This window comes from Poromitra crassiceps, assembly GCF_964638095.1.
Source record: "Poromitra crassiceps genome assembly, chromosome: 6".
In the NCBI taxonomy this organism is placed as follows: Eukaryota; Metazoa; Chordata; class Actinopteri; order Beryciformes; family Melamphaidae; genus Poromitra; species Poromitra crassiceps.
Window position 1 is genome coordinate 10,095,698 of NC_139627.1, and position 24,959 is coordinate 10,120,656.

General features: G+C 44.2%; 1 protein-coding gene across 1 annotated transcript in view; it reads right to left on the minus strand.

Annotated features, from left to right (window-relative positions):
- The window catches only part of LOC310777690 (uncharacterized protein), a gene marked incomplete at both ends in the record, with an annotated part of 143,389 nt that overhangs the window by 12,903 nt on the left and 105,527 nt on the right, over positions 1 to 24,959 (minus strand). The window contains 9 exons of the mRNA XM_083638068.1: positions 1,525 to 1,698; positions 2,464 to 2,784; positions 4,698 to 4,802; positions 12,954 to 13,101; positions 13,667 to 13,725; positions 15,225 to 15,320; positions 15,964 to 16,125; positions 20,107 to 20,196; positions 21,670 to 21,963. Of these exons, the coding sequence (XP_083494194.1) occupies positions 1,525 to 1,698; positions 2,464 to 2,784; positions 4,698 to 4,802; positions 12,954 to 13,101; positions 13,667 to 13,725; positions 15,225 to 15,320; positions 15,964 to 16,125; positions 20,107 to 20,196; positions 21,670 to 21,963 (1,449 nt within the window). The remainder of the gene's footprint in view (positions 1 to 1,524; positions 1,699 to 2,463; positions 2,785 to 4,697; positions 4,803 to 12,953; positions 13,102 to 13,666; positions 13,726 to 15,224; positions 15,321 to 15,963; positions 16,126 to 20,106; positions 20,197 to 21,669; positions 21,964 to 24,959) is intronic.

Consider the following 24,959-nt stretch of genomic DNA (forward strand, 5'->3'; position numbering starts at 1 on the left):
TCTAATTTATTTAGTTTTTCACACTTTTTCACATCAAAAGTTCATTTTTCAAGATTTCATTGATAACAGTAATGTACAGTTTGCTGACATCACCTAGTACTATCAAATTTCTACCCCATTTCAACCAATCATTTCACGACATGCAGCTGTCAATCAAATCTTCATTTCAGGATCATTTTCTCTTCCAAATGAAGGGGAAAATGGCGCCTAGTGCCTGTCATATGGCAGAGTTTCTAGCCCATAAACTAACTACTAACTTGAGCAATTATGCAAACTAAATCAAACGGTAATGTCTAAGAATGCAAAGAAATGTAACTGACTCGTTAAAACACGCATTCCAGGAATATTATTTACATTTTTAGCGATAATGGCGCTCCGAGCCTGACAGCCTCCCTGGCTGTCAGGGGTCGTCTCTCGGAGATTCCAGGCGGGCGGGCAGCCCGCCTGGAATGATTGTTGTGGTTGTTGTGGTTTTCACAACAATCATCTGATTATTTATCCATCCGCTATATATCATCTTCTCTAGACAAAACATCTGAAGGTCATGTAGAGATGGGACAGATTGAGTGTCTTCAGAAGCAGCGACACAATGAATCTACGAGTTTATGGAATTAGCACACTGACTGCTTAAAAGGATTTGCATAATTAATGCTCCATTAACCCTAAACTCTGATGATTTGCATGACGGATTAATTCAAGTGGACATCTCTGTTTGAATCATTAGGTCACGCGTGTGAAAACACACGCACACACACATACACACACACACACACACACACACACACACACACACACACACACACACACACACACACACACACACACACATGGTGTAGACCTTATCAAAAATATGGACGGAGTCACCATGGCATCATTGGTCTTTGGACTGTGGTTTTGAAGCCTAGAGTGTGGCCGTCGCCATCTTGGTGTTCTTGCACAGCTCACGGGAGATGGCGCGAGACCAGGGCTTTCCCACAGAGCCGCCTGCTATTGGTCCGTGATCGGCAAGCTGCGCGATCACTGGACAGGCGACCTGTCAATCACACCCAAAACGTAGTATTTTGTACCGTCTATTTGACTTTAAACTGGTGAGTTATATAAAAATTCACCCCCCGCACAGGTGTCATGAAAAGTGAAATTAGCTATAGAGACCACTGTAAACATGCTTAATCCTGCTGTAAAGTCGGGCATTTTAACATGGGGGTGAAGGCGGGACGACTCCCTCGATTGGAGCCAGCCTCAAGTGGCCATTCGACGAAGTACAGATGGGCCTCTTTCACAGCGGCCATTTTGTGTTGACAAGGCAGGGTGAACACAGGTGCAAGCAAACTGAGAGTTTCCAACTTCCATGATTGGAAAAAGGTCTATTTCACTTCTGCATTATGCTTCATCTGTCCAACCCCAAATGGCACATTTCCCCTAAAATCCTTCTCCAAAGAGTTGGACTTGGTCAAAGCAGGCGATTCAGTTAGAATCAGGAGAGACCACAGAACATCAGAGTGGAAACATATGACATGAAGTTACCTGAGCCAGTTTGAGTTGCTTGGCCAGGTCGTCTCTGGCCTGGTTGGAGGTCTGCAGCTCCATGTGCAGATCGTCCACCGTGCGCTCCGCCTGCTTACACTGCAGCTGCACCCGCTCCCGCAGCTGGATCTCCTCCTCCAGGGTCCGCTCCTTATCTATCAACTTACCAGACACCTGACAGACAGACAGACACAGACAGACAGACAGACAGACACACACACACACACACACAAACAGACAGACAGACAGACAGACAGACAGACAGACAGACAGACACAGACAGACAGACAGACAGACAGACAGACAGACAGACACAGACAGATACAGACAGACAGACAGACACAAACAGACAGACAGACAGACAGATACAGACAGACAGACAGACAGACAGACAGACAGACAGACAGACACACACACACACACACACACACACACACACAGACAGACAGACAGACAGACAGACACAGACAGATACAGACAGACACACACAGACAGACAGACAGACAGACAGACACAAACAGACAGACACAGACAGACAGACAGATTAGGAAAACAAGCACTGTGTGTGTGTGTGTGTGTGTGTGTGTGTGTGTGTGTGTGTGTGTGTGTGTGTGTACCTCTCCCTGCAGCTTGTTGGCTGTGTGTGTGTGTTGTTTGTCTGTGTGTTTGCATGTCATGTGTGTACCTCTCCCTGCGCTTGTTGGCTGTGTGTGCGTGTCGTGTGTGTGTGTGTGTGTGTGTGTGTGTGTGTGTGTGTGTGTCTGTGTGTGTGTGCGGGTGTATGTGTGTGTGTGTACCTCTCCCTGCAGCTTGTTGGCTGTGTGTGCGTGTCGTGTGTGTGTGTGTGTGTGTGTGTGTGTGTGTGTGTCGTGTGTGTGCGCGTGTGTGTGTGTGTGTGTGTGTGTGTGTGTGCGGGCGGGCGTGTGTGTGTGTGTGTACCTCTCCCTGCAGCTTGTTGGCTAGCCCCTGTAGCCTCTGTAGCTCCTGGTCCTTCTCCAGCAGGCTCTCCTCCAGCTCGTCCACCCTCAGCAGAGAGTCCTCTCTGAGCTTCTGCTGCAGGCTGAGCTCCGCTGCAGCCTGGCTGGATGCCTGCAGGGCCTCTCCCAGCTCCCCCTCCAGCCTGAGGACGCTGGCGTTCAGCTCCGAGCTCCTCTTGTCCCACGTGTCTTTGTCCACCTCCAGCTCCTCCAGCTGCCTCTCTGCCAGCCACAGCTTCTCTGCCAGGCTCTGAGCATGCAGCATCTGCTTCTCAAGGGTCTCCTGAAGAACACGCGCACACACACACACACTCAGGGTTTAGCCCTCTGCATCCCTGCATACCAGGACGGGTAAGATCATGATGAACCCATAACCTTGGTTTTCTCTAAAGCTGCCTTCACATGATAAGCGATCGTCTCTGACCGCAAGGTAGAGCAGAGAGCTGTAGTAGATGTTGAGGTAGAGCAGAGAGCAGCAGTAGCTGTAGAGCAGGGAGCAGCAGTAGCTGTTGAGGTAGAGCAGAGAGCAGCAGTAGCTGTAGAGCAGGGAGCAGCAGTAGCTGTTGAGGTAGAGCAGAGAGCAGCAGTAGCTGTAGAGCAGGGAGCAGCAGTAGCTGTTGAGGTAGAGCAGGGAGCAGCAGTAGCTGTTGAGGTAGAGCAGGGAGCAGCAGTAGCTGTAGAGCAGGGAGCAGCAGTAGCTGTTGAGGTAGAGCAGGGAGCAGCAGTAGCTGTAGAGCAGGGAGCAGCAGTAGCTGTTGAGGTAGAGCAGGGAGCAGCAGTAGCTGTAGAGCAGGGAGCAGCAGTAGCTGTTGAGGTAGAGCAGGGAGCAGCAGTAGCTGTAGAGCAGGGAGCAGCAGTAGCTGTTGAGGTAGAGCAGGGAGCAGCAGTAGGTGTTGAGGTAGAGCAGGGAGCAGCAGTAGCTGTTGAGGTAGAGCAGGGAGCAGCAGTAGCTGTTGAGGTAGAGCAGGGAGCAGCAGTAGCTGTTGAGGTAGAGCAGGGAGCAGCAGTAGCTGTTGAGGTAGAGCAGGGAGCAGCAGTAGCTGTTGAGGTAGAGCAGGGAGCAGCAGTAGCTGTAGAGCAGGGAGCAGCAGTAGCTGTTGAGGTAGAGCAGGGAGAAGCAGTAGCTGTAGAGCAGGGAACAGCAGTAGCTGTTGAGGTAGAGCAGGGAGAAGCAGTAGCTGTTGAGGTAGAGCAGGGAGCAGCAGTAGCTGTTGAGGTAGAGCAGGGAGCAGCAGTAGCTGTTGAGGTAGAGCAGGGAGCAGCAGTAGCTGTTGAGGTAGAGCAGGGAGCAGCAGTAGCTGTTGAGGTAGAGCAGGGAACAGCAGTAGCTGTTGAGGTAGAGCAGGGAGCATCAGTAGCTGTTGAGGTAGAGCAGGGAGCAGCAGTAGCTGTTGAGGTAGAGCAGGGAGCAGCAGTAGCTGTTGAGGTAGAGCAGGGAGCAGCAGTAGCTGTTGAGGTAGAGCAGGGAACAGCAGTAGCTGTTGAGGTAGAGCAGGGAGCAGCAGTAGCTGTTGAGGTAGAGCAGGGAGCAGCAGTAGCTGTTGAGGTAGAGCAGGGAGCAGCAGTAGCTGTTGAGGTAGAGCAGGGAACAGCAGTAGCTGTTGAGGTAGAGCAGGGAGCAGCAGTTAGTGTTGATGTTGAGGTAGAGCAGGGAGCAGCAGTAGCTGTTGAGGTAGAGCAGGGAGCAGCAGTAGCTGTTGAGGTAGAGCAGGGAGAAGCAGTAGCTGTTGCTACCAGGCCAGATTTGTTGCACTCCTGAAAGGTCAGTGCGTAAGTAAGTAAATAATAATTGTAAATAATCAGAAACATAAGTTGGAAGGAGAAGATTCCAGCAGACAACCATCTTTCTTGATTTTTTGCAAGGAAGCCTGATTGTATTTTTTTTTGTCATTTTCACGGCAACATTGTTGATATCTGGCGCAAACTGGCTGTCGTGCATCACCCAGGTGGGTGCTACACGTCACCCAGGTGGGTGCTACACATTGGTGGTGAATGAGTTGAGTTCCCTCTACTCCCCCTCCCTCCCCTGATATGTGAAGCGCTTTGAGTATCTAGAAAGGCGCTATATAAATCCAATCAATTATTATTATTATTATCTCAAATGTACTGGTCAAAATTGCCCATTTACACACAGTTTATCCATTCTACTGAGTTTGTTTAATTTAATTTCATTACTTTGAGTGTAAGGCGACCTACCTCAGCATCTTGGATCTTGTTTTTGAGGGACTGCTGGAAGAAGTTGAAGGCGTACTCCTGAGTGTTGGCCTCCACCATCATGTCCCGGGCCTCCTTCAGCTCAATCTACACAGGAGAAGACAAAATGGGACGTGTTTATAAAACACATGGACAAGTATCTATTTGTCCATCTGTCTATCAGAGATGCTCACAAGTCATTTTTTCGCAAGTCCAAATCTCCAAGTCTCAAGTCTTTTAGGGTCAAGTCTCAAGTTTGAGAATTTGTCGACACGATAGCCCCTTGAGAAGTTGCATCTCAGGCCATGTCTACATTAGCCCGTTTTCTATGGGTCGGCACTTCATTTGCACCTATTGTCCACGTTTGATGAAACGTATGCTTTGGTCTCCAGCTATCTGGCCTGTCGTCATCATCCAAATCCGCAGTAGAGTGGGAGTGTGGACATGGGAAAAACACAGACCTTTGGAATTCCCCATTGTAGGCTATACATGTACGTATGCAGAGATGGGAAAAGTACACTCATTCTTTACTTAAGTACAAGTACAGTTACTTGTCTAACTAAAGACTCTGGTAAAAGTAGAAGTACTGATTCAACTTGTTTACTCAAGTAAAAGTAAAAAAAAAAGTACAGGCTCTGAAATGTAATCAAGTATAAAAGTAAAAAGTATGTCTACCGGCTGTTTCTGTGCAAACTGATCCTCATGTCATATTAAAGGAGAATTCTGTTTTTTTATAGCCTGGTAAACCAGCCGGTCACGTGAACTCACATTTCATTTCGTTCTGCGGGACCGTCTGACCTCAAGATTTCACTCAGTGTTTTGCAGTGGGCGGAGGTTGGGCGGGTACACTTGCCTTGACAGACAACTCCTTCAGCCAATCAGCGTTGGTTCCAGTCAAACCCAAATCCACTCGGGAGAACGGCAAAAACACATTTTCCGCCAAGAAACTCCGCTGTTGCAGCAATACTCAATACTTGTTTAATTGTTGTTATTGAGTCTATTTCTGCAATAACTGCACTTTATGGCTGTTTAAACATTGACATTACTCCTCGAGATGGACAGGCAAAGAGGCGGTCACTATTGTTTTGTTAGTGCAGTGCTAGTGGCGTTCCTGATTGGCCAACTTGCGCTGTCAATCACAGGGCACTGAGCGCAGTCGCTGAGTGGCTCTTCCACTTTGCAGCTTCTGCCATTCATCGTCCATAATCTCGAGATCAGATATCACAGCCAGCGGTGTCTAGCATGCTACAGATCTACTGCTCTGGGCTCTGAAATCTGCCTGGTACGACAGAGTTGGAGCTCAGAGCAGTCAATCTACAGATCTACAGATTGAGCTCAGAGCAGCGTAGATCATGCTAGACACCGCTGGCTGTGATATCTGATCTCGAGATTATGGACGATGAATTCAATGGTTGTGTGTATTTATTTGAGCCGGTCTGGAATAACGTATGGATCACACAAGGAGTGGGAGGGTGAGGAGCTGCTATCAATGTGACAGACACTCAGACAGCAAACAGAGCAGGCTGTCGGCAGCACGGAGGTTCGTTACATCGCTAATTCATGTTCTCTATATTATATAACAACCATAATAAACCGCTGCGTAAAATAAAATATGTTGTTTACAGAGTGCATTATGCATGCCCCGTTTTTGCCTGTTATAGCCTGTGGACTCTACTTGGAGCTGAATATCTTCTGTGGGGATCCGAATGAAACGAGTTATCTGGGTGAGTAAAAAATTATATTTTAAGCTGGAAATAATGTCCGGGGCCCAGTAGTTCAAAACTTTTAATCCCTATCTGATCGGATCAGATTTGGATTTTGGGTAGTTCAAAACCAAAAAACAGGATTAGGATCACTTTGATATCCGATCAGATCAGGAAATCAAATCCAAGCTTTAATCTGGATCAGATCTTCAAAACGGGTAGTACAAAGTGACAACACAGGATTGGGATCAGTTTGATCCCCAAAAACTGGATTATCTTGATCCCACCAGAGGGGTGGATTTCCAGTGGATTACCAGAGCAAAATGTACTATACAATTTATTTAAAAATATGTTTCAATATAAATAAGATGGCAAAGTTTGTTAACTGAAATAATACACAATTTTTAGCCTTCATGGCAAATACATTTTATTTTTCATTAAAAAAACAGAATTCTCCTTTAAGATAAACCGAATTTCCGCACGCTTTCAATTCTAGGGTGGGAACTCTGGAGCTGAATCGAGCACACACAGACACACAGCTCTCCAATTATAGCAGTAGGATTGGCTACAGGTGGTGTATGCTGATGCTATATAATCTCTGGTCAAGTTGTCATCAGACTTCAAATCAGTTTTTGTGGAGCACGAAGTCCTTCATCACTGGTGTTAGTGGTAGGGAGTGGACTTGGTTCAGGCGATGTGTCCCCAGTGCTTGGCGGATCTGGATCCGACACACGTGGGCCAGACTGGGAGGACATCTCTTGGCCTCCAGAAAGACCCTGAGGGTCTCGGGATCCGCCCTCTCCTCCAGCTGTGCCTGCTCTCTCACCAGGGCCGGGTCGGCGCCGTGGTCCAGGAGTAGCTGGACGAAAGCCGCCTGGCACCTGTTATGCAGCACCACATCCAGCAGGAGAGAAGCCACGTCACGGGTCAGAACGCCAGCGGCCTGGAGCAGCAGGCGGAAGCAGTCCAGGTGGTTGCGTACAGCACTGATGTAGAGAGGGGTGAAATAGCCGTGTATGCTTCTGTTAGGGTCGGCCCTGGCATCCAGGAGGATCCGGACAGAGTCCAGGGCACTGAAGCACACAGCATAGGAGAGAGGCGTCCAGTTATGCTCATCAGCTAGGTCTACCTGTGCTCCCTGGGCGATCAAGTAAGCTACACAAGCAGCATGACCCTGCATGGCTGCGAGCCCCAGAGGCGTCCACCAACACCCATAAAAAACCTGCTCATTGATCTGCCCGAAGCAGCAGAACAGGCTCCTCAGTTTGTCCAGGTCTCCTGCATAGGCGGCATCGTGGAACCGCCTGTCGCCATGCCTTGCTCGAAAAGCCATTCCTTCAGATCTGTCACTGTACCAGACTGACTTGTATGCTGTGTCTGTATGCTTATATAGCCTCAGCCAGGAAGGATTTATGACATCACTGATTACATCACAATTGCTCCAGTGACATCACTGATGACATCACAGTCCTTGATTTATGACATCACTGATAATGTCACAAACAGACACAGCCCACACACTTAGGCAATTTTAATTGACTAGGAATCTTCCTAGGCTCGGCCGCAACCTGCAGCTCGCTGAGCTGCCCCTGCAGCTCGCCAAGCTAGCCCTGCAGCTCGCATTCGCAGCTCGGCCGCTGCGCGGCCTTGCCCGCAACTCGGCTGCTGTGTTGCCAATGAGACCAGCACTGATGATGTCTGATTTATGACATCACTGATGATGTCACCAGTGGGATTTATGACATCACTGATAATGTCACAGTGGGATCAGGTATTTATGACATCACTGACGATGTCACAGTGGGATTTATGACATCACGGATGATGTCACAGTGGGACAGACAGAGCCCGGGAATGATGAAGATGATCATGATGATGATGATTTAAATCTAATTTTTAAAATCACAACACAACATTCAACTTTCCATTTTAAATGAGGTGGTTTTTACTTAAAAGTATTGTTTTACACCAGTAAGTACTTCCACTGAGGTAAAGGAACAGCAAAATAATAATACTTCAATAGGAAATTCCAGCATTCTATGTACCACGGAACTAACATTTTGTTATGAATATTACATGATGACATTATAATAATGACTGATGACATCACCCACTGATGACATCACAATTGCTCGAATGACACGCATCACTGAAGACATCACTCACTGATGACATCACAATTGCTCAAGTGACATCACTGCACTCACTGATGATTTCACTCACTTATGACATTGCTCGACATCACTGATGCAATTGCTCGAGTGACATCACTGATGACATCATCTGTGACATCATCCGTGATTTATTTGTGACATCATCGGTCATGCCTTATTTAGACCCCAGGATGTGCGACAAGAGAGAGAGAGACATGACTTTGTCATGCATTATAACTAAAGTAACTAGCCTGTTTTGAAAATGTAAGGAGTAGAAAGTACAGATATTTCTGTTAAAATGTAGGGAGTAAAAGTAAAAAGTTGTCAGAAAAATAAATACTCTGTAAAGTACAGATACCTGAAAATCCTACTTAAGTACAGTAACAAAGTATTTGTACTTAGTTACTTCCCATCTCTGCATGTATATACAGTAGGATATATAGATATTTTCATATTCTGAAATAGAAGTGTTGTCTGGATTATATGGGCTGCCCCCTGAAATGATGGAGATTCAACCTTTCAACTAAGAATTTTAAATAGGCTACTGGCAATCATATACTGTAAATATGGCTGGCTGCTAAATAAACATGGTAGTTTTTTTGTGTGCCTTATTTAGCCTATTTAACGTTTAAGAGAAATACAGTAGCCATCCTGTTAACGAGATGTCCGTTATTTCAAAAATGCCGTGATGTCTGCAACAAATATAGACTGACATTGCAGGAACACACACGACTTGATTAGAAAATGAAAATGTGTTTGTTTTGATTTTATTCCAAATATTCTGACACTTTATTTTTTACTTCCATTGATATATTAACAGTATATTCCTCTGAGAAAGGATTGTTGGCAAAATGGTCATATACTCATCTCAACAAGCGATGCGCTTGGCACGCAGTGCACATCGTCGCCTTTGATCTACTGGTTATATAAGCATGGTTGACACAGCCGAATTTAACGACCGCAATCCGGAGATTAGGCTCCACACTACAGGGCAATTTAAATGAAATAAATCCATTAAGAATTGAAGATAGCAGAGCAGTTATTGATGTCTGTTCATATTACGCAGCATGGGTTTTAACTAGGGCATTCACGACTAGTAAAACCACTAGTCGACACTGTGCTTAGTAGTCGACTAGTCGTTTTTTTTTTTTTTTTTTTTTAATCTTTAACACCTTAACTGCCAGCGACGAGTGTACTCGTCAAACACAATCCAGCTGTTAACTGCCAGCGACGAGTGTACTCGTCAAAAAAAAACAGATTTTTTTTTTTTGACGGTAGGTTGTGCATCTAAGCCTTTTACATCTCTTATATAGGTATTGGACGTGTACAACGTGTACAACCCATTCCACCGACCCACTAAGTGGCGACAAGGAAGGAGGAAGGCAAGCAAAAAGCAGTGTGACTGAAGCCATTCTCATGAAGGTGGATTGGCGAAGGCGCTTTCATTTTCGCGCTGATTGCTGGCGGTGCGGGATTGCAGATTTGCATAGTGGATTGCGGGTGGGACACACTTTGAAACACGCAGCATAATATGACCAGAATCGCAAAAGCTTCATCAAAGCCGTCAACCAAAACTCCAAGACGCGAGCGAGTCCAACCAGACTTCCTCAAAGAGCGGCCGCACAGACAGGCACACACCCGCACAGCAGCAGCAAAGCAATGGTGACAAGCGGGGACTGCCCCCTAGTCCGACACCAAATTGGAAACAAATCCCATTCTAAAAGGCTTTTAGAATGGGATTTTCAACCCATTCTTTTTTGTTTCTTTTTCGCTATAATTTAGAGTAATTTAATTTCTATTCAGAAATTTATTTGAGAGGTCGAGAGTATGAGAAAGTGCATTTGCAAAGGTAGGAAAGTGCTTGTGACAGGGCGCTGCACCCAAAAAGAACGCCCACAGGAGGGAGGAGTTGAGCAGAGGGAAGTTTACTGCTGTTATGGAGGAAATTACTGTTCAAAACTATTGTGTAGGTCTTACTGATGCCAAAAATGAATGGTTAAAGTGACTTCTATCGAATTTCACAAAAAGCCGTTTATCTCTAAATATTTTTTCTGATGCTGAAACCATGCTGTATTCAATTGCTAATGCTTACATAACTACTAACTCTACAAACTAACTCTTTTAGACAGAGAAAGCACACATTCTATTAGTTCTTTTTAGATGATTGGTGTTCACGAAGTCGTAACAGAAGAGAAACCTCGGCTCTTGTAAAATGAGCCTAGAATCCTCAAAAAAAAACCTGGCAGAAGCTATCTACAGCAAGAAAAAAACGGCTGGCAGTCAATGTGTTAAGAAAGAACATGAGGTAATTACACGACATACATGGACTATCATATCCCATATCCCATATCCCCCACAAAGAACATCAAAACACAAAACAAAACAAGAAAACTGCATAAGATACACAATAATCCAAGAACAAAGAAGACTATTGGACAAACAACCAAACAAAAACAATGCATTCAAAGTAAATACATAGATCTTGCCCTGTTGGCAGCTAGGAAATGCATAGCTTTAAATTGGAAAGCATCCAATCCCCCAGCTGCAGTTCACTGGTGGAATGAACTCTCAAGCTACCATACGTTGGATAACATTTACTACAAGAGCAAAGGCAGATTCTTAGACATCCCCAAAATATGGCAAACACATACAGAGTTTGACTTTAAGAACTTTTTACCCCAGTGTCATTAGGCTTATCAGGATAGGAGCTGAATGCATTGTTTTTGTTTGGTTGTTTGTCCAATAATCTTGTTTGTTCTTGGATTATTGTGTATCTTATGCAGTTTTGTTGTGTTTTGATGTTCTTTGTGGGGGATATGGGATATGATAGTCCATGTATGTCATGTAAATACCTCATGTTCTTTCTTAAAGCAGCTACGAGCAAGATTTTCGATTGTTATTAAACAGTCTAAATTTAATATCAATGCATCACATCTTACCTCTAATAGTAGACGAGACCAACGCAGAGTAGTCTCGCTTGAACCCCGAGTGAATCGGCCAGTGTTAGTCTGTCTGTGGCCAGGGCAGATCAGGAAGTGAAATGAAACGGTTTGCAGCAGCCACTTCGGCCATAACCACAAAATAACTTCCAAAAAACCTGTTAGAATATAACGAGAGATGTTCGCGAGAGTATGCATGGCGTTCTACTTGTTTATGGTATGTTGCTAGGCAGCGCAAACGGGGGAATGCAGGCAGCTGCGTTTCACTTCCGGGTTTCACTTCCGGGTTTAGCCGGTCCGGCGGTAAGGAGAGAGAGAGAGAGAGCCACCTGTTGATGCGAGTTTAGACAGACAGACTTAAGATGGCAATCTCCGATTCACACGGCTTTGGTCTCAGCTACTATTATAGGTAAAATGTGATGCATCAATATTGTAATTATACTGTTTAATAACAAACGAAAATTGCTCGTAGCTGCTTTAAAGATTATTACCGGTATTAATATTATTATTATTTTTTTATTTTTATTTTTTTTTAACGACTAGTCGACTACTCGACTACCTTTAGGGACGACTAGTCGACTAGTAAAATTCACTAGTCGTGAATGCCCTAGTTTTAACTGCTGGTTTGCACATTGGAAGTTGGAGAGACACTTGGATTTGAGTCGGCAGGCAGCTCCACACTTCACTGCTGCGAGGCAGCAAGCAACAGGTTATGGTTGTTTCGTTCATTTTAAATGAGTTTTAATTAGATGTTGTGCCTTGATTATGCCATTATATAGGCCTATAGCCTATAGCCCTATAGTGTGTCTCTCTCTCCTGCGACCATGTGGCTCTGTCAAATAAAATACTTAAAGGCAATCATCTGTGAATTATCAAACTTGAGATTATGGTAATTTAAAGGAATTAAATCCATTTTGAATTGAAGAGAGGAGTTTGAAATGAACGTCTATTCATATTTCACGCGCATTTTCACTTCCAATTAAAATGCCATGAGCCAGTCGGCAATAAGTTATGTTTTTTTTTTTTTTGCTTATTTTCAGAGAGTGTTTATTCTATTTTATTTTATCTGATATATGTACAGTATAGGCCTAAAGCTGTAGGAAATTCATTGTTTAGGTGTTGCCCCACGCCATATCCACGTGAGTGTATATTTGATTATTTGTAGTTAATATAATAGGCTATAAAGGAGTCTACTTTACTTTTCAAAAAATTATTTTCAAAAATTATGCCTTATGTTATTTATAGGCTACTGTATAGCCGTTTTGACCTGAAGGTTAAATTAAAAAATTCTGCTCATTTTCTTATCTATTATACAGTATCAGCATTGATGCATTGGCATTATTATTAGGAGACAAGTCCAAGTCGAGTGTCCTGTCTTTTGAGGACGAGTCTCTCAAGTCACTGTGTGTGCGACTTGTTGCAAGTCCAAGTCCCCATCTCTGCTGTGTACCCCTCCCTCTGTACCTCCATCTGTCTGTATCTCTCCGTCATGCTCTGGGTTTCTCTCTCCGTCTCCAACATCCTGTCTCGCATCCTCTTCATCTCATTGGTCAGCTGGGTGTTGGTCCTCAGGAGGTCCTCGTTGTTCACCAGCAGGCCACGCATTTCAAACCTGGTTCAACATCGCAGGGTAACGTCAAGCTTCAACACTCAACAACAATGACACAGGGTTGCTAAAAACGGCATGGGATTAGTATAACGTGGATGGGTATCTTTGTGAAGGGGACTGGTGAGTACCCATGAAACCCATTCTCATTCAGATATCTTGAGCTGAGAGGTTAAGGAACCCCTTTGAAAATGGCCATCGCAGTTTTTCCCTCAGCAAAATTTAGCATAATGTTTGATACCAATGGATGCTTTAGGTCTTCTAGTTTCAGATGATACCAGTATCTTCACTCTGGCTTTAGAAACGACGCCCGCATCCTCAAGGAGTAGAAGAACTGTGTTTTTCTTTTTCTCATGCATCCACTTTTGGGTCACTAGTTGAGAACCACTGATAGAGGAACAAAAAAAGGCATAGCAAGAGAGAAGAAAAGTATTAAAAAGCACAAAACAGAAAGAAAGAAAGAAAGAAAGAAAGAAAGAAAGAAAGAAAGAAAGAAAGAAAGAAAGAAAGAAAGAAAGAAAGAAAGAAAAGAAAAGAAAAACAAACAAACAAACAAACAAACATGTCTAACCTGATTTGGTTTCTCTCCTTCTCCATCTCCACACTCTCCGCCTCTAGGAACTGGTTGCGCTGGGGAGGACACGCACACACACACACACACACACACACACACACACACACACACACACAGTCAGTCAGGTCAGTGTAGAAGTCAAACTACATATCACTAAAAGCCTGACACGCTTGTGAGTTAAGCTATTTGCTTGACTCGACTGGCTCTTATTGAGTCCAAAGCACATAACTACAAACAACAATATGGGTTCAAATCCCAGTCTCTCAGTGTTACTGCAACCAGTCAGTTTCTCTATCTAGTCTTGTTTTGAGACGAGGTAGGTTTCAGTCAGTTTCTCTATCTAGTCTGGTTTTGAGACGAGGTAGGTGTTTTGTACCTACAGTAGGCTACAGATTCATGGGTTCAAATGCCCAACAACTAAATACCATGACCTATTCTTAATCTGAACCCAACTTCCTGACTTATCTATTTAAATCTGACTAAGTCATCTGTTTTACTGGGTCCTCCTTGTGTTTCCTTTTCTGGGTACACTCATTATATTGAACCATTAAGGTTGAATTATACTCGACCAAGCTCGTTGGGGGTGGGGCCCCGCGAGTCTCCGTGCAGACCCCGCGCTGGGGTTTATGCCATTATACTCAGAAAGTGATCAGCATGTATTGTACAATGGTAAACAGCCCGTGGAAAAGTCGCAATGAAACGCTATTATGTGCAGTACTGAGTGCGCTTTCACTCTCAAACGACCGCACATCAGCACATAAAGGAATCACCAAACTTGTTTTTACTGAATAGCCGTTTTACTTCTCAGCCCTGATTGCCTACTCTGTGATGCTTTTTATCTCTCTCAATAATGCTCTCAACACAACACATTTACTTGGTAGTCTCTTAGAACAGACGAGTTGGCTTCCGCAATTTTCAAATGCTTCTGCCATACCGTCTGTACTTCGTGGGGGAGAATCATGCACCAACCGGAATGGGAAGTTGAAAGGCGGGTTTTCCGCTCATTAGTCCAATCAGAATCCAATATGCCGCATTTTTCGTGGACACACGTGTCGTGATTGGTCGGATTCCGTCGAACTTCTTTCCTGTCTGAAGGTTTTTTCCCCAACTTCCTTGTGCATGTTCTGGGGGTGTAACGTACAGACTGTGTATACCTGTAGCTGCATTCGCCGGATGTAGATGAAACAGTCTGTTTTAAGAGACTATTTACTTGGTGAAATGACTAAAAACGAACAGTTGCAAATCAAAGTTTATAGCCTACCACATGGGTCAAGAAATGTGGCGAAAACACAGCTCAGTGTTCAAGGCTCAGTGGCTTGCGGCCATGTTTGGAGAGAAGCCGTGCATTGCTCGCGCTGTTAGAAAAAAAATCATGCACAAGGCGAGCGCCCCGACGGAGCTGGCGAATAACCACGCCCAACAAATTTATGTCATTTGACGCGCCCGGCCCGCGCTCCACCCACGCGCCCTTCGCGGCAGGGTGAGCATAATTCAAGCTTTACACCTGCAGTGCAACTATGTGTTGGAACCCCGACATAGCTTGTATGAGCCCTACCTTCTGGCAGGCATCCATTTGTTTGGTCAGCTCCTCGATGTAGTCTCTCTTATTGGGCAGGGTTGCTGAGCGCAGGCTCATGTGGTTGGGAATCACCTGTAGCAAGAAAAAGTCTGATCAAGACCCAGGAACACAGACGGCAAGAGCCAATAAAACACATCTATTCTAATGAGGAATGCACAATATATCAGCAATCATAGCCGTGTCGGCCGATGTTAAGTCATTTTTTTTATTTATCATCGGCATCGGTCCGATGAGCAAAATAACAGCAATGTTAACATCGGTTATCGGTATCGGCCAAAATCTGAATATTCAGAGGAAAAAATTTGGTAAATGTATGATTTCCAAATGATTTGGAATTAAAGAAAGACATCACTTTCTCAAATTCACAGTGTTTACAGTACCGTACATGTGTTTTTCAGTACGGACACAATTTGACACAACTTGTTTTTATGCAGATCATATCGACATCTGCAAATGATGTCAAAAAATAAAGTCAAAACAGCAAGGTTAATATTGGTCATCGTATCGTATTCAAATCGGTGTATCTATCGTTCTGATATGACAGCACAGAGGGTGTGTTATCTCACCTGAAACCCTACTGAGTTGTGAGTTGTGAGTGTTGTCTGTCTCTCTGGTTTGTATGGAAGTGAAGGTTGAGTGTGAGTTGTGTCTGTCTCTCTGGTTTGTATGGAAGTGAAGGTTGAGTGTGAGTTGTGTGTGTTGTCAGTGAACCTACAGTGCTGTTGGTGATGTTGGCCCTACTCCTGCTCAGGCTGTCGTAGGTGGGCAGGCGGATGCGGGGGGAGGTGAGGGTGGGGGTGGGCACCGGACTGGTGCTGCGACTGTTGTAGTTGAACAGGTTCAACTCTGAGGTGGCCGGAGACAAGCCCCCCTGGACCTGCATGGAGACAGGACAATCAATCAACCAACCAACCAACCAACCAACCAATCAATCAATCAATCAATCAATCAACCAATCAATTTATCTTTCTAATAAATTGTGAAACAAATGGGGAGACAGGGACATGATGTTAGAGGAGCAAGCCTTGTGATTGCAGGATTGAATCCCAACTATTTGACTCTATTCATTTACTTTATTCTCTTTAACTTACATCGTGCACCTTTTGGATTGTAAATTCCTATTGATCACTCAGAACCTTCTAATTAGTCGACATATTGGACTGCACTTTATGATTTGTTTTTTTGTAATTTCATCTTTTATATTTTGGTCTTCTAAGTATCGATGTGTCCACTACGCTGCATACTTACATTACAGTACATTTACAGTACATTACGTCATTTAACAGTTCGCAATTATCCAAAGCGACTTAAAATATCACATCTTGTCACAGTAGAGAAATCAACTACTATGCAACACAGTCGATGACACCTTACTCTAAATCAAATTCCTCATGTGTAATCTGAATACTGTAATCTGTAATCTGAATAAGTAATCTGAATACTGTAATCTGAATGTGTAATGTGAATACTGTAATCTGAATGTGTCATCTCAATACTGTAATCTGTAATCTGAATGTGTCCTCTGAATACTGTAATCTGTAATCTGAATGTGTCCTCTGAATACTGTAATCTGAATGTGTAACCTGAATACTGTAATCTGTAATATGAATGTGTCATCTGAATACCTAAAAGTGATGATTCTCATGTTCAACCTGGAATGTGATGAATGATACACCTCGGCTGAGCAAGCCACTCAACCCCAAACTAGGTACGGTAACACTAAAAAGGGTAAAAAAAAAAAAAAAAAAAAAATCTGCCACAATTTTACAGTTTGTCCAAGTGGAGAATTAAAAGCCAACACTTTTTAAGTCAAAATAATATCAAATACTTGAACAGCAATTTTAACGCCTGTTTAATGGATAATGTCTGTGGGCACTGGTTGATAGTAGCACGTCATCTGTGCTACGCTAATTTGTGTAAGCTACACCCTCTGGAAAGAGTACTCCCAGACGTTCCCCCGCAGCTGGATAGCTGCATTAGCTTGCAGATTTATCATCAACTGGGCAAAGACACAGTGCCTGGATGTCTGCCCACCACCTCAAGCTCAATCTTGGTAAGACAGAGCTCTACCCTCTACAACAGCCAAGAACCTCCGGGTGATCCTGGACAACCAGGTGTCCAGCTCTGCCTACATCGCAGCGACTACCAGCTCCTGTAGGTTCTCCCTGTAGAACATCTGCAAAATCCCACCGTTTCTCACAAGGGAAGCAACACAACCCCTGGTCCAGGCACTTGTCATCTCCCGCCTGGACTACATTCTTCTGGCTGGGCTAACTCCCTCTGCCATCAGACAGTTACAGCTCATTCTGCAGCTGCAGCCCGTCTGGTGTTCAACCAACCTAAATTCTCTCATGTCACTCCCCTCTTCCGGGACCTTCACTGGCTTCCCATCTTGGCACGCATCATATTCAAGACACTGATACTCGCATACACCAGACTGCTCCTCCCTATCTGCTATCTATGGTCAGGTTCCAAACCTGGACCCTTTTGGAACTAACCATCCTTCTAAAACAAATACTAATACTCATTTTTTTTAAACTACCGGTACTAATTAATGCTACTTATTCCTTCAAGTATTGATGAGTGCTGCATATTCCTTTTAATAGGTCTTGGTTGATGTAGACCAGGGGTGTCCACACTTTTTTGAATGGGGGCCAGATTAGATCATGTGAAAATACCAGGGGGCCAGCTGCTTCTCGCATCGAGTTATAAAAATAAAAAATAAATAAATCACATACAATACAATACTCGAATGATTTTGTTTACGGTCTGAAAACATTAGTTGCACTTGGTGCTTGTCTACAAACTGTAGGATAGTGCCGTCATCGTTAGGTGAATGGAAGAAATGCTTATTGAACTTGCTTGATTAACCAATAGTGTGTGGAGGGCCACATAATAGTATATTTTGAGAGACAAGACGAGGGCCACTTCAAATCGTTCCGCGGGCCGCAATTGGCCCCCGGGCCGGACTTTGGACATGCCTGATGTAGACTGTGTTGCAACAGTTGATTTCACTACTGTTGACAAAATGTACTATTATAAATATATTATAATATTATAAAGGCCCTGACACACCGAAAACACGTAAAAGGACAATGGCAACTAGATGCTGATGTCACCTCACTGTGTCGGGGCCAAAGAAGTTGCATTTGAACACATGACAGCCAGCGGGCAGCTAGCAAGTACGTCCTGCGCCTGCATGAGATCTGATTCACCAAACATTAAATACAGTAGAAAGCAGCGTTTGCCTACCATGGTGCTTACTTAAACGCTTTGCCTACCATGGTGCTTACTTAAACGCTTTGCCTACCATGGTGCTTTTACTTAAACGCTTTGCCTACCATGGTGCTTACTTAAACGCTTTTGTAATACAGCTACTTCCAATCGAGAATAATGATGTCTGATAAAAAGTGTGAAATGACACGGGCGGATGTCAGCTCTTGTCTGGTCTTTTGCTGAAAGGAAGAGGTGGACCAATAAGGAGAAACCGCACTAAACGGGTGACATCATGCAGGTGACATCATGCAGGTGACATCATGCAGCGAGAGGCTCGAGGGACTTTCCCAAAGGCACGTCGTCGTGAAAATATGCGTGTATTGGAATTATCCGATGAGATAAAGATGGAAAATGAGCGGAGCGTTTTGTGTGCCCTCTCTCCTGCTTCGCTACACCTGACCAGCCAATCAGAGTGATTTCTCTAGCCTGACCAGCCAATCAGAGTGATTTATCTCACAAACAACCCGGCCAGAAAAGGCGCCGACAAGCCGGCGTCAAAGCAGACTAGAGCCAACGATGCGGGACACAGCGCAAAATACGTCAGTCGCCTTGGTGTGTCACGGGTTTAAGCTGCTTTGGATAAAAGCCTCTGCTAAATGATGGAATGTAATGTAATGATTTCAAAACGGATGTCACCATAGACAGTCTGCATGTTTGGGAACGCCCATACAGGCTCTAGGAACGCCCACTGGGTTAGCCTGGGGGCGGGGTCAGGGTGGGGTAAATTCCCCCGTTCTATCCATTCAGCAAAGTTAGAATTTAGCTGATAGCCCAGCCCAGGCAGACACGATCGGGGATTTAACCACCGCAGTAAACGCACATCTGAGCAGACGTCTTGTGTTCTGCTCTAGAACCCCCAAACATGTAGTTTAGAGCCGCAGCACCGTCTTTTGGTGAGTCAGCCCATGAGATATATCGGCGGTTTTACCCCACTCGCGCGCCAGCCGGTTAACATTTTGTGGGCGTTCCCAGACATGCGAACTGTCTCTATAGAAGTCAGCGTGACTCGTACTTGCTAACCAGCTAGTGTTTCAGTCACGCCAGTGACGTTTTGATGTAGCTTAGTAGTAGTACAGCAGCAGGCAGCAGGCTTATTAACAGCTAGCTAGCTAGTTGACATGCTAGCTTGTCCTGAGTCACAATCGAATTGTCATACATACATCTAACTATAGTTCCACTAATAGTCATACGCAATCATCCCATTTTAGTAACTAACTTACATTTTTGAACATGAACACAAAATTGAAGTTATTTGTCCAAAAGTATTTAGCGAACAGTGTGGCTAATCAACATTGTCAGGTCATGGCTCAGAAAAATATGAAACATGTTAAAAATGACAAAACTGGAGGGGGCTTTAACAGTAAAAACAGGAGAACCATATTGGAGTGACTGACTTGATGAATTGAGATAGCAGGTACTGTATATAGGTGCTGCACACACAGGATGATTATAAAGTTAATACGCTTGTTTACACCTTTATATCTGATGTTTTTTGTTTGTTTGTCAATGCAAAATAAAGTTGTTGTTTTTTCATTCATTTTTCCAGAGTTATTTTTCCCAGTTTTCCCACCCCAATACTAACCTTGTACTCAGACATGCGGTACATGGGGTTGTAATCCATGGAGGCATAGGGGCTGTTGAACACCCTGGGGGGGCTGTCGAAGCCACCCAGCTAAAAACAACAGACGGGGGGAAAAGCATAGATTGACATTGTTCCTGGTATTACATAATTAATACAGTCAGTAGAGACATACTGTACATCAACTATTAGAGCTATTCAAAAGTAAAGACCTTACTGTAAATGCCCACTTTTTACTGTAATAAATATGCTGAACGGCTGCTGCAGTCTGACTCCATCACCAAGAGGAATTAAACAACACAAACAGCAGCAACAACAACAACAATAATAATAATAATAATAATAATAATAATAATTATTATTATTATTATTATTATTTATATATAAGCGACTTTGAGTATTTAGAAAAGCGCTATGTAAATTGAATGTAGTATAATAATAATAATAATAATAATAATAATAATTTATAAATAAGTTTTACTCTCTTTTCAGCCAATGGACAAATACACAAAGGGGGGTTTCTGCAAAGGCTGTGTTAGAGAAATAACTTTCCATCACTCTAATAAACAATCAATACGATAACAGTGGGGCAATCAGAAATCCCCATTAATGTAATAAAAAGTTTCTACAAATTAAAAATATATATATTTTTACAATAATGAGAGGGTTGAAATATTAACCCCTCCCCCCGAAAAAAAAAAAATACAAATAAAATAAAAAGTAATAGCTAAACTGACAATTCATAATCTGATAATAGACCAAATTCAATAATAACAACCGTCACTCATTCACAAATTTGGTAATTAACTATGGTGCCGCATCTGAATGGGATGAAAGTGTTTTTGAATCACTGTAAACAGATTACATTTAAAAAATGTCAACCTTCTTGTTACTGTAATAAAATCCACTAATGTAATTATTGTTATATTAAGGGGGAGCCATTACATTAATGGTGGCTATTTTATAGCGTTAATGTGGATTGCACAAAGAGGATTACTCTACACTATTAGCTGTGAATTATGTTAATGAGAACTTATTACATTAACAGATTTAAGAGGTTTCAGTGGTGTACAGTACTAATGCAGGATCAATGGAGGACTTCAACAGTGGCTGCCACTCTATCACTTAAAATGTGTCTGTCTCTTTGTTTTGCATTGTTAAGATGTCTGCTTTAATTTATATTTCTTTAGTATTTCAGATTCTTTCATCTGCTGTTTTTATTTTTGTATTGCCTCTTCTAACATTTGTTAGAACATTATAAATAAATGTTACTTTTTACTCAAACTCAAATTCATAATGCCATACAGATAATCAGAAATCAGGTAGGTGACAGAGGTGAAATCCGTGTTTTATCCAGGAGATGGCGCTGTTTCATAACTCTTTAGCCGCTTTGGGCTATAATTATTTAACAGTAAGCTGGCGTCTGATAATCATTAAAATTATATCTCATCTCCCTGATCCCACACACATCCACACACATACACACATGTGCACACACGCACACGCACACACGCACACGCACACGCACACGCACACAAACAACACCCCTTCCTCGCTCTCACCCACCCTGTCCGACATGGTGTCCCAGTCCCGGGAGGCCAGGGACTCCAGAGAGCCTCGGTAGTGGTTGAGCCCCAGGCGGGAGCTCTCCCAGCGGGTGAGCCTGGGGCCATTCTCCCCCACTGACCCGCCTCCCGGACCATCTGCGTCGCGGCTGCTCGGGCCGTTTCCCAGCACCTCGTTGTTGAGGAACAGCTGATATTTGGGGTTCTGGATGTGGGTGGGCAGGGCCCGCGGCGTGGAGGGCTCCTCCTCTGAGGCGGGGCTGTCCGGCTGCTTGGTCACCTCAAATTCAGACTCCTGGAAGGGGGAGGGGGGGAGGGAGGGGGTGAAACAACATGGGGGAAACGGAGGTGAAAATGCATCTGTTGGAGAGGAGAGGGTAAACACACGCAAATACAGCGGCAGCGCAGCACTCGTTGGTACTGCCTGCTGAAGACCTTCCCAAAGAGTTGATCTTTGTTACACCACAAGGGACATTGCTTTAGAGCAGTGGTACCATAAGGGACATTGTGTTAGAGCAGTGGTACCAAAAGGGACATTGTGTTAGAGCAGTGGTACCATAAGGGACATTGTGTTAGAGCATTGGTCCCATAAGGGACATTGCTTTAGAGCAGTGGTACCATAGGGGACATTGTGTTAGAGCAGTGGTACCATAAGGGACATTGCTTTAGAGCAGTGGTACCATAGGGGACATTGTGTTAGAGCAGTGGTACCATAAGGGACATTGCTTTAGAGCAGTGGTACCATAAGGGACATTGTGTTAGAGCAGTGGTACCATAAGGGACATTGCTTTAGAGCAGTGGTACCATAGGGGACATTGCTTTAGAGCAGTGGTACCAAAAGGGACATTGCTTTAGAGCAGTGGTACCATAAGGGACATTGTGTTAGAGCAGTGGTACCATAAGGGACATTGCTTTAGAGCAGTGGTACCAGAAGGGACATTGTGTTAGAGCAGTGGTACCATAAGGGACATTGTGTTAGAGCAGTGGTACCATAGGGGACATTGCTTTAGAGCAGTGGTACCATAAGGGACATTGTGTTAGAGCAGTGGTACCATAAGGGACATTGCTTTAGAGCAGTGGTACCATAAGGGACATTGCTTTAGAGCAGTGGTACCATAAGGGACATTGTGTTAGAGCAGTGGTACCATAAGGGACATTGCTTTAGAGCAGTGGTACCATAAGGGACATTGTGTTAGAGCAGTGGTACCATAAGGGACATTGCTTTAGAGCAGTGGTACCATAAGGGACATTGCTTTAGAGCAGTGGTACCATAAGGGACATTGCTTTAGAGCAGTGGTACCATAAGGGACATTGCTTTAGAGCAGTGGTACCATAAGGGACATTGCTTTAGAGCAGTGGTACCATAGGGGACATTGCTTTAGAGCAGTGGTACCATAGGGGACATTGCTTTAGAGCAGTGGTACCATAAGGGACATTGCTTTAGTGCAGTGGTACCATAAGGGACATTGCTTTAGTGCAGTGGTACCATAGGGGACATTGCTTTAGAGCAGTGGTACCATAGGGGACATTGCTTTAGAGCAGTGGTACCATAAGGGACATTGCTTTAGAGCAGTGGTACCATAGGGGACATTGCTTTAGAGCAGTGGTACCATAAGGGACATTGCTTTAGTGCAGTGGTACCATAGGGGACATTGCTTTAGAGCAGTGGTACCATAGGGGACATTGCTTTAGTGCAGTGGTACCATAGGGGACATTGCTTTAGAGCAGTGGTACCATAGGGGACATTGCTTTAGAGCAGTGGTACCATAGGGGACATTGCTTTAGAGCAGTGGTACCATAAGGGACATTGCTTTAGTGCAGTGGTACCATAGGGGACATTGCTTTAGAGCAGTGGTACCATAGGGGGCATTGCTTTAGAGCAGTGGTACCATAGGGGACATTGCTTTAGAGCAGTGGTACCATAGGGGACATTGCTTTAGATCAGTGGTACCATAAGGGACATTGCTTTAGTGCAGTGGTACCATAAGGGACATTGCTTTAGTGCAGTGGTACCATAGGGGACATTGCTTTAGAGCAGTGGTACCATAGGGGACATTGCTTTAGAGCAGTGGTACCATAAGGGACATTGCTTTAGAGCAGTGGTACCATAGGGGACATTGCTTTAGAGCAGTGGTACCATAGGGGACATTGCTTTAGTGCAGTGGTACCATAAGGGACATTGCTTTAGTGCAGTGGTACCATAGGGGACATTGCTTTAGAGCAGTGGTACCATAGGGGACATTGCTTTAGAGCAGTGGTACCATAAGGGACATTGCTTTAGTGCAGTGGTACCATAGGGGACATTGCTTTAGAGCAGTGGTACCATAGGGGACATTGCTTTAGAGCAGTGGTACGCAACCTTGCCCTACTCAGGAGCCACATTGACGGAAATTGTTATTTTCAAGAGCCAAGAGTTGTATCTATGTATTTTAAATAGGACTAAAAAGAGCCTGTTTTGTATATATATGTTTTGTATATATATGTTATTGGCCTTAGATGCCAACGACTGGGGTTCGATTCCCAACATCTTCAAAGTCCAACATTTCAACCGTAAGCAACATAAAAAATATATTATTTTTTAATGCCATGGCCTCCGTTGCCCCTCCCTCTGGCCGTGATGCCCTGAGATCTCTAAGGTCACCTTGGCAGTGCCCTGCTACCAGCCTGCTGCTGTTGTTGTAAAAGCGTCAGTGGTCTCAGTTTAATGTAGCCTGCTCTATGCAAAGGATGGCTCATTGGCTCATTTTAACACACCTTTCTGACAAATCGCTCTTCACGATGTCAATAGAGCGATGCCTTTGTGCCCTGGCATGTGGCCTTGTGCCCTAAACAACAAATTGTGATGCCGATGGCCAGATGGCCACGCCCCTAAAATGACAAAATTCTCACCTATTGGCTAAGGGGTCGGAACACACACACCCGCGTGCACAGGCACGCGCGCACACACATACACACACACACACAAACACGCACCGCACACACACGCACCGCACGCGCACACACACAGCATCGGTGAAGATATATTCGCCTTGATTGCCGTGTGTAAAGAGAGGGGCAGTTTGAGAAGGAGTCAATATGAGCTCAACTACTAAATCAACAGAGGGAATGTTAGCAAATGAAAGAAAGATACGTGAACGAACGTGAATGAGGAAATGAAAGGAGAATGTTGACTGTAGGTAAGTCCCACCTGCAGAACTGTGTTAGGAAAAGTGCTGTACAAATACTGCTGGTAGATCATATGTTATTATGAGCAAACCGATGGCATGAACCATCACTTCACACAGAAACACA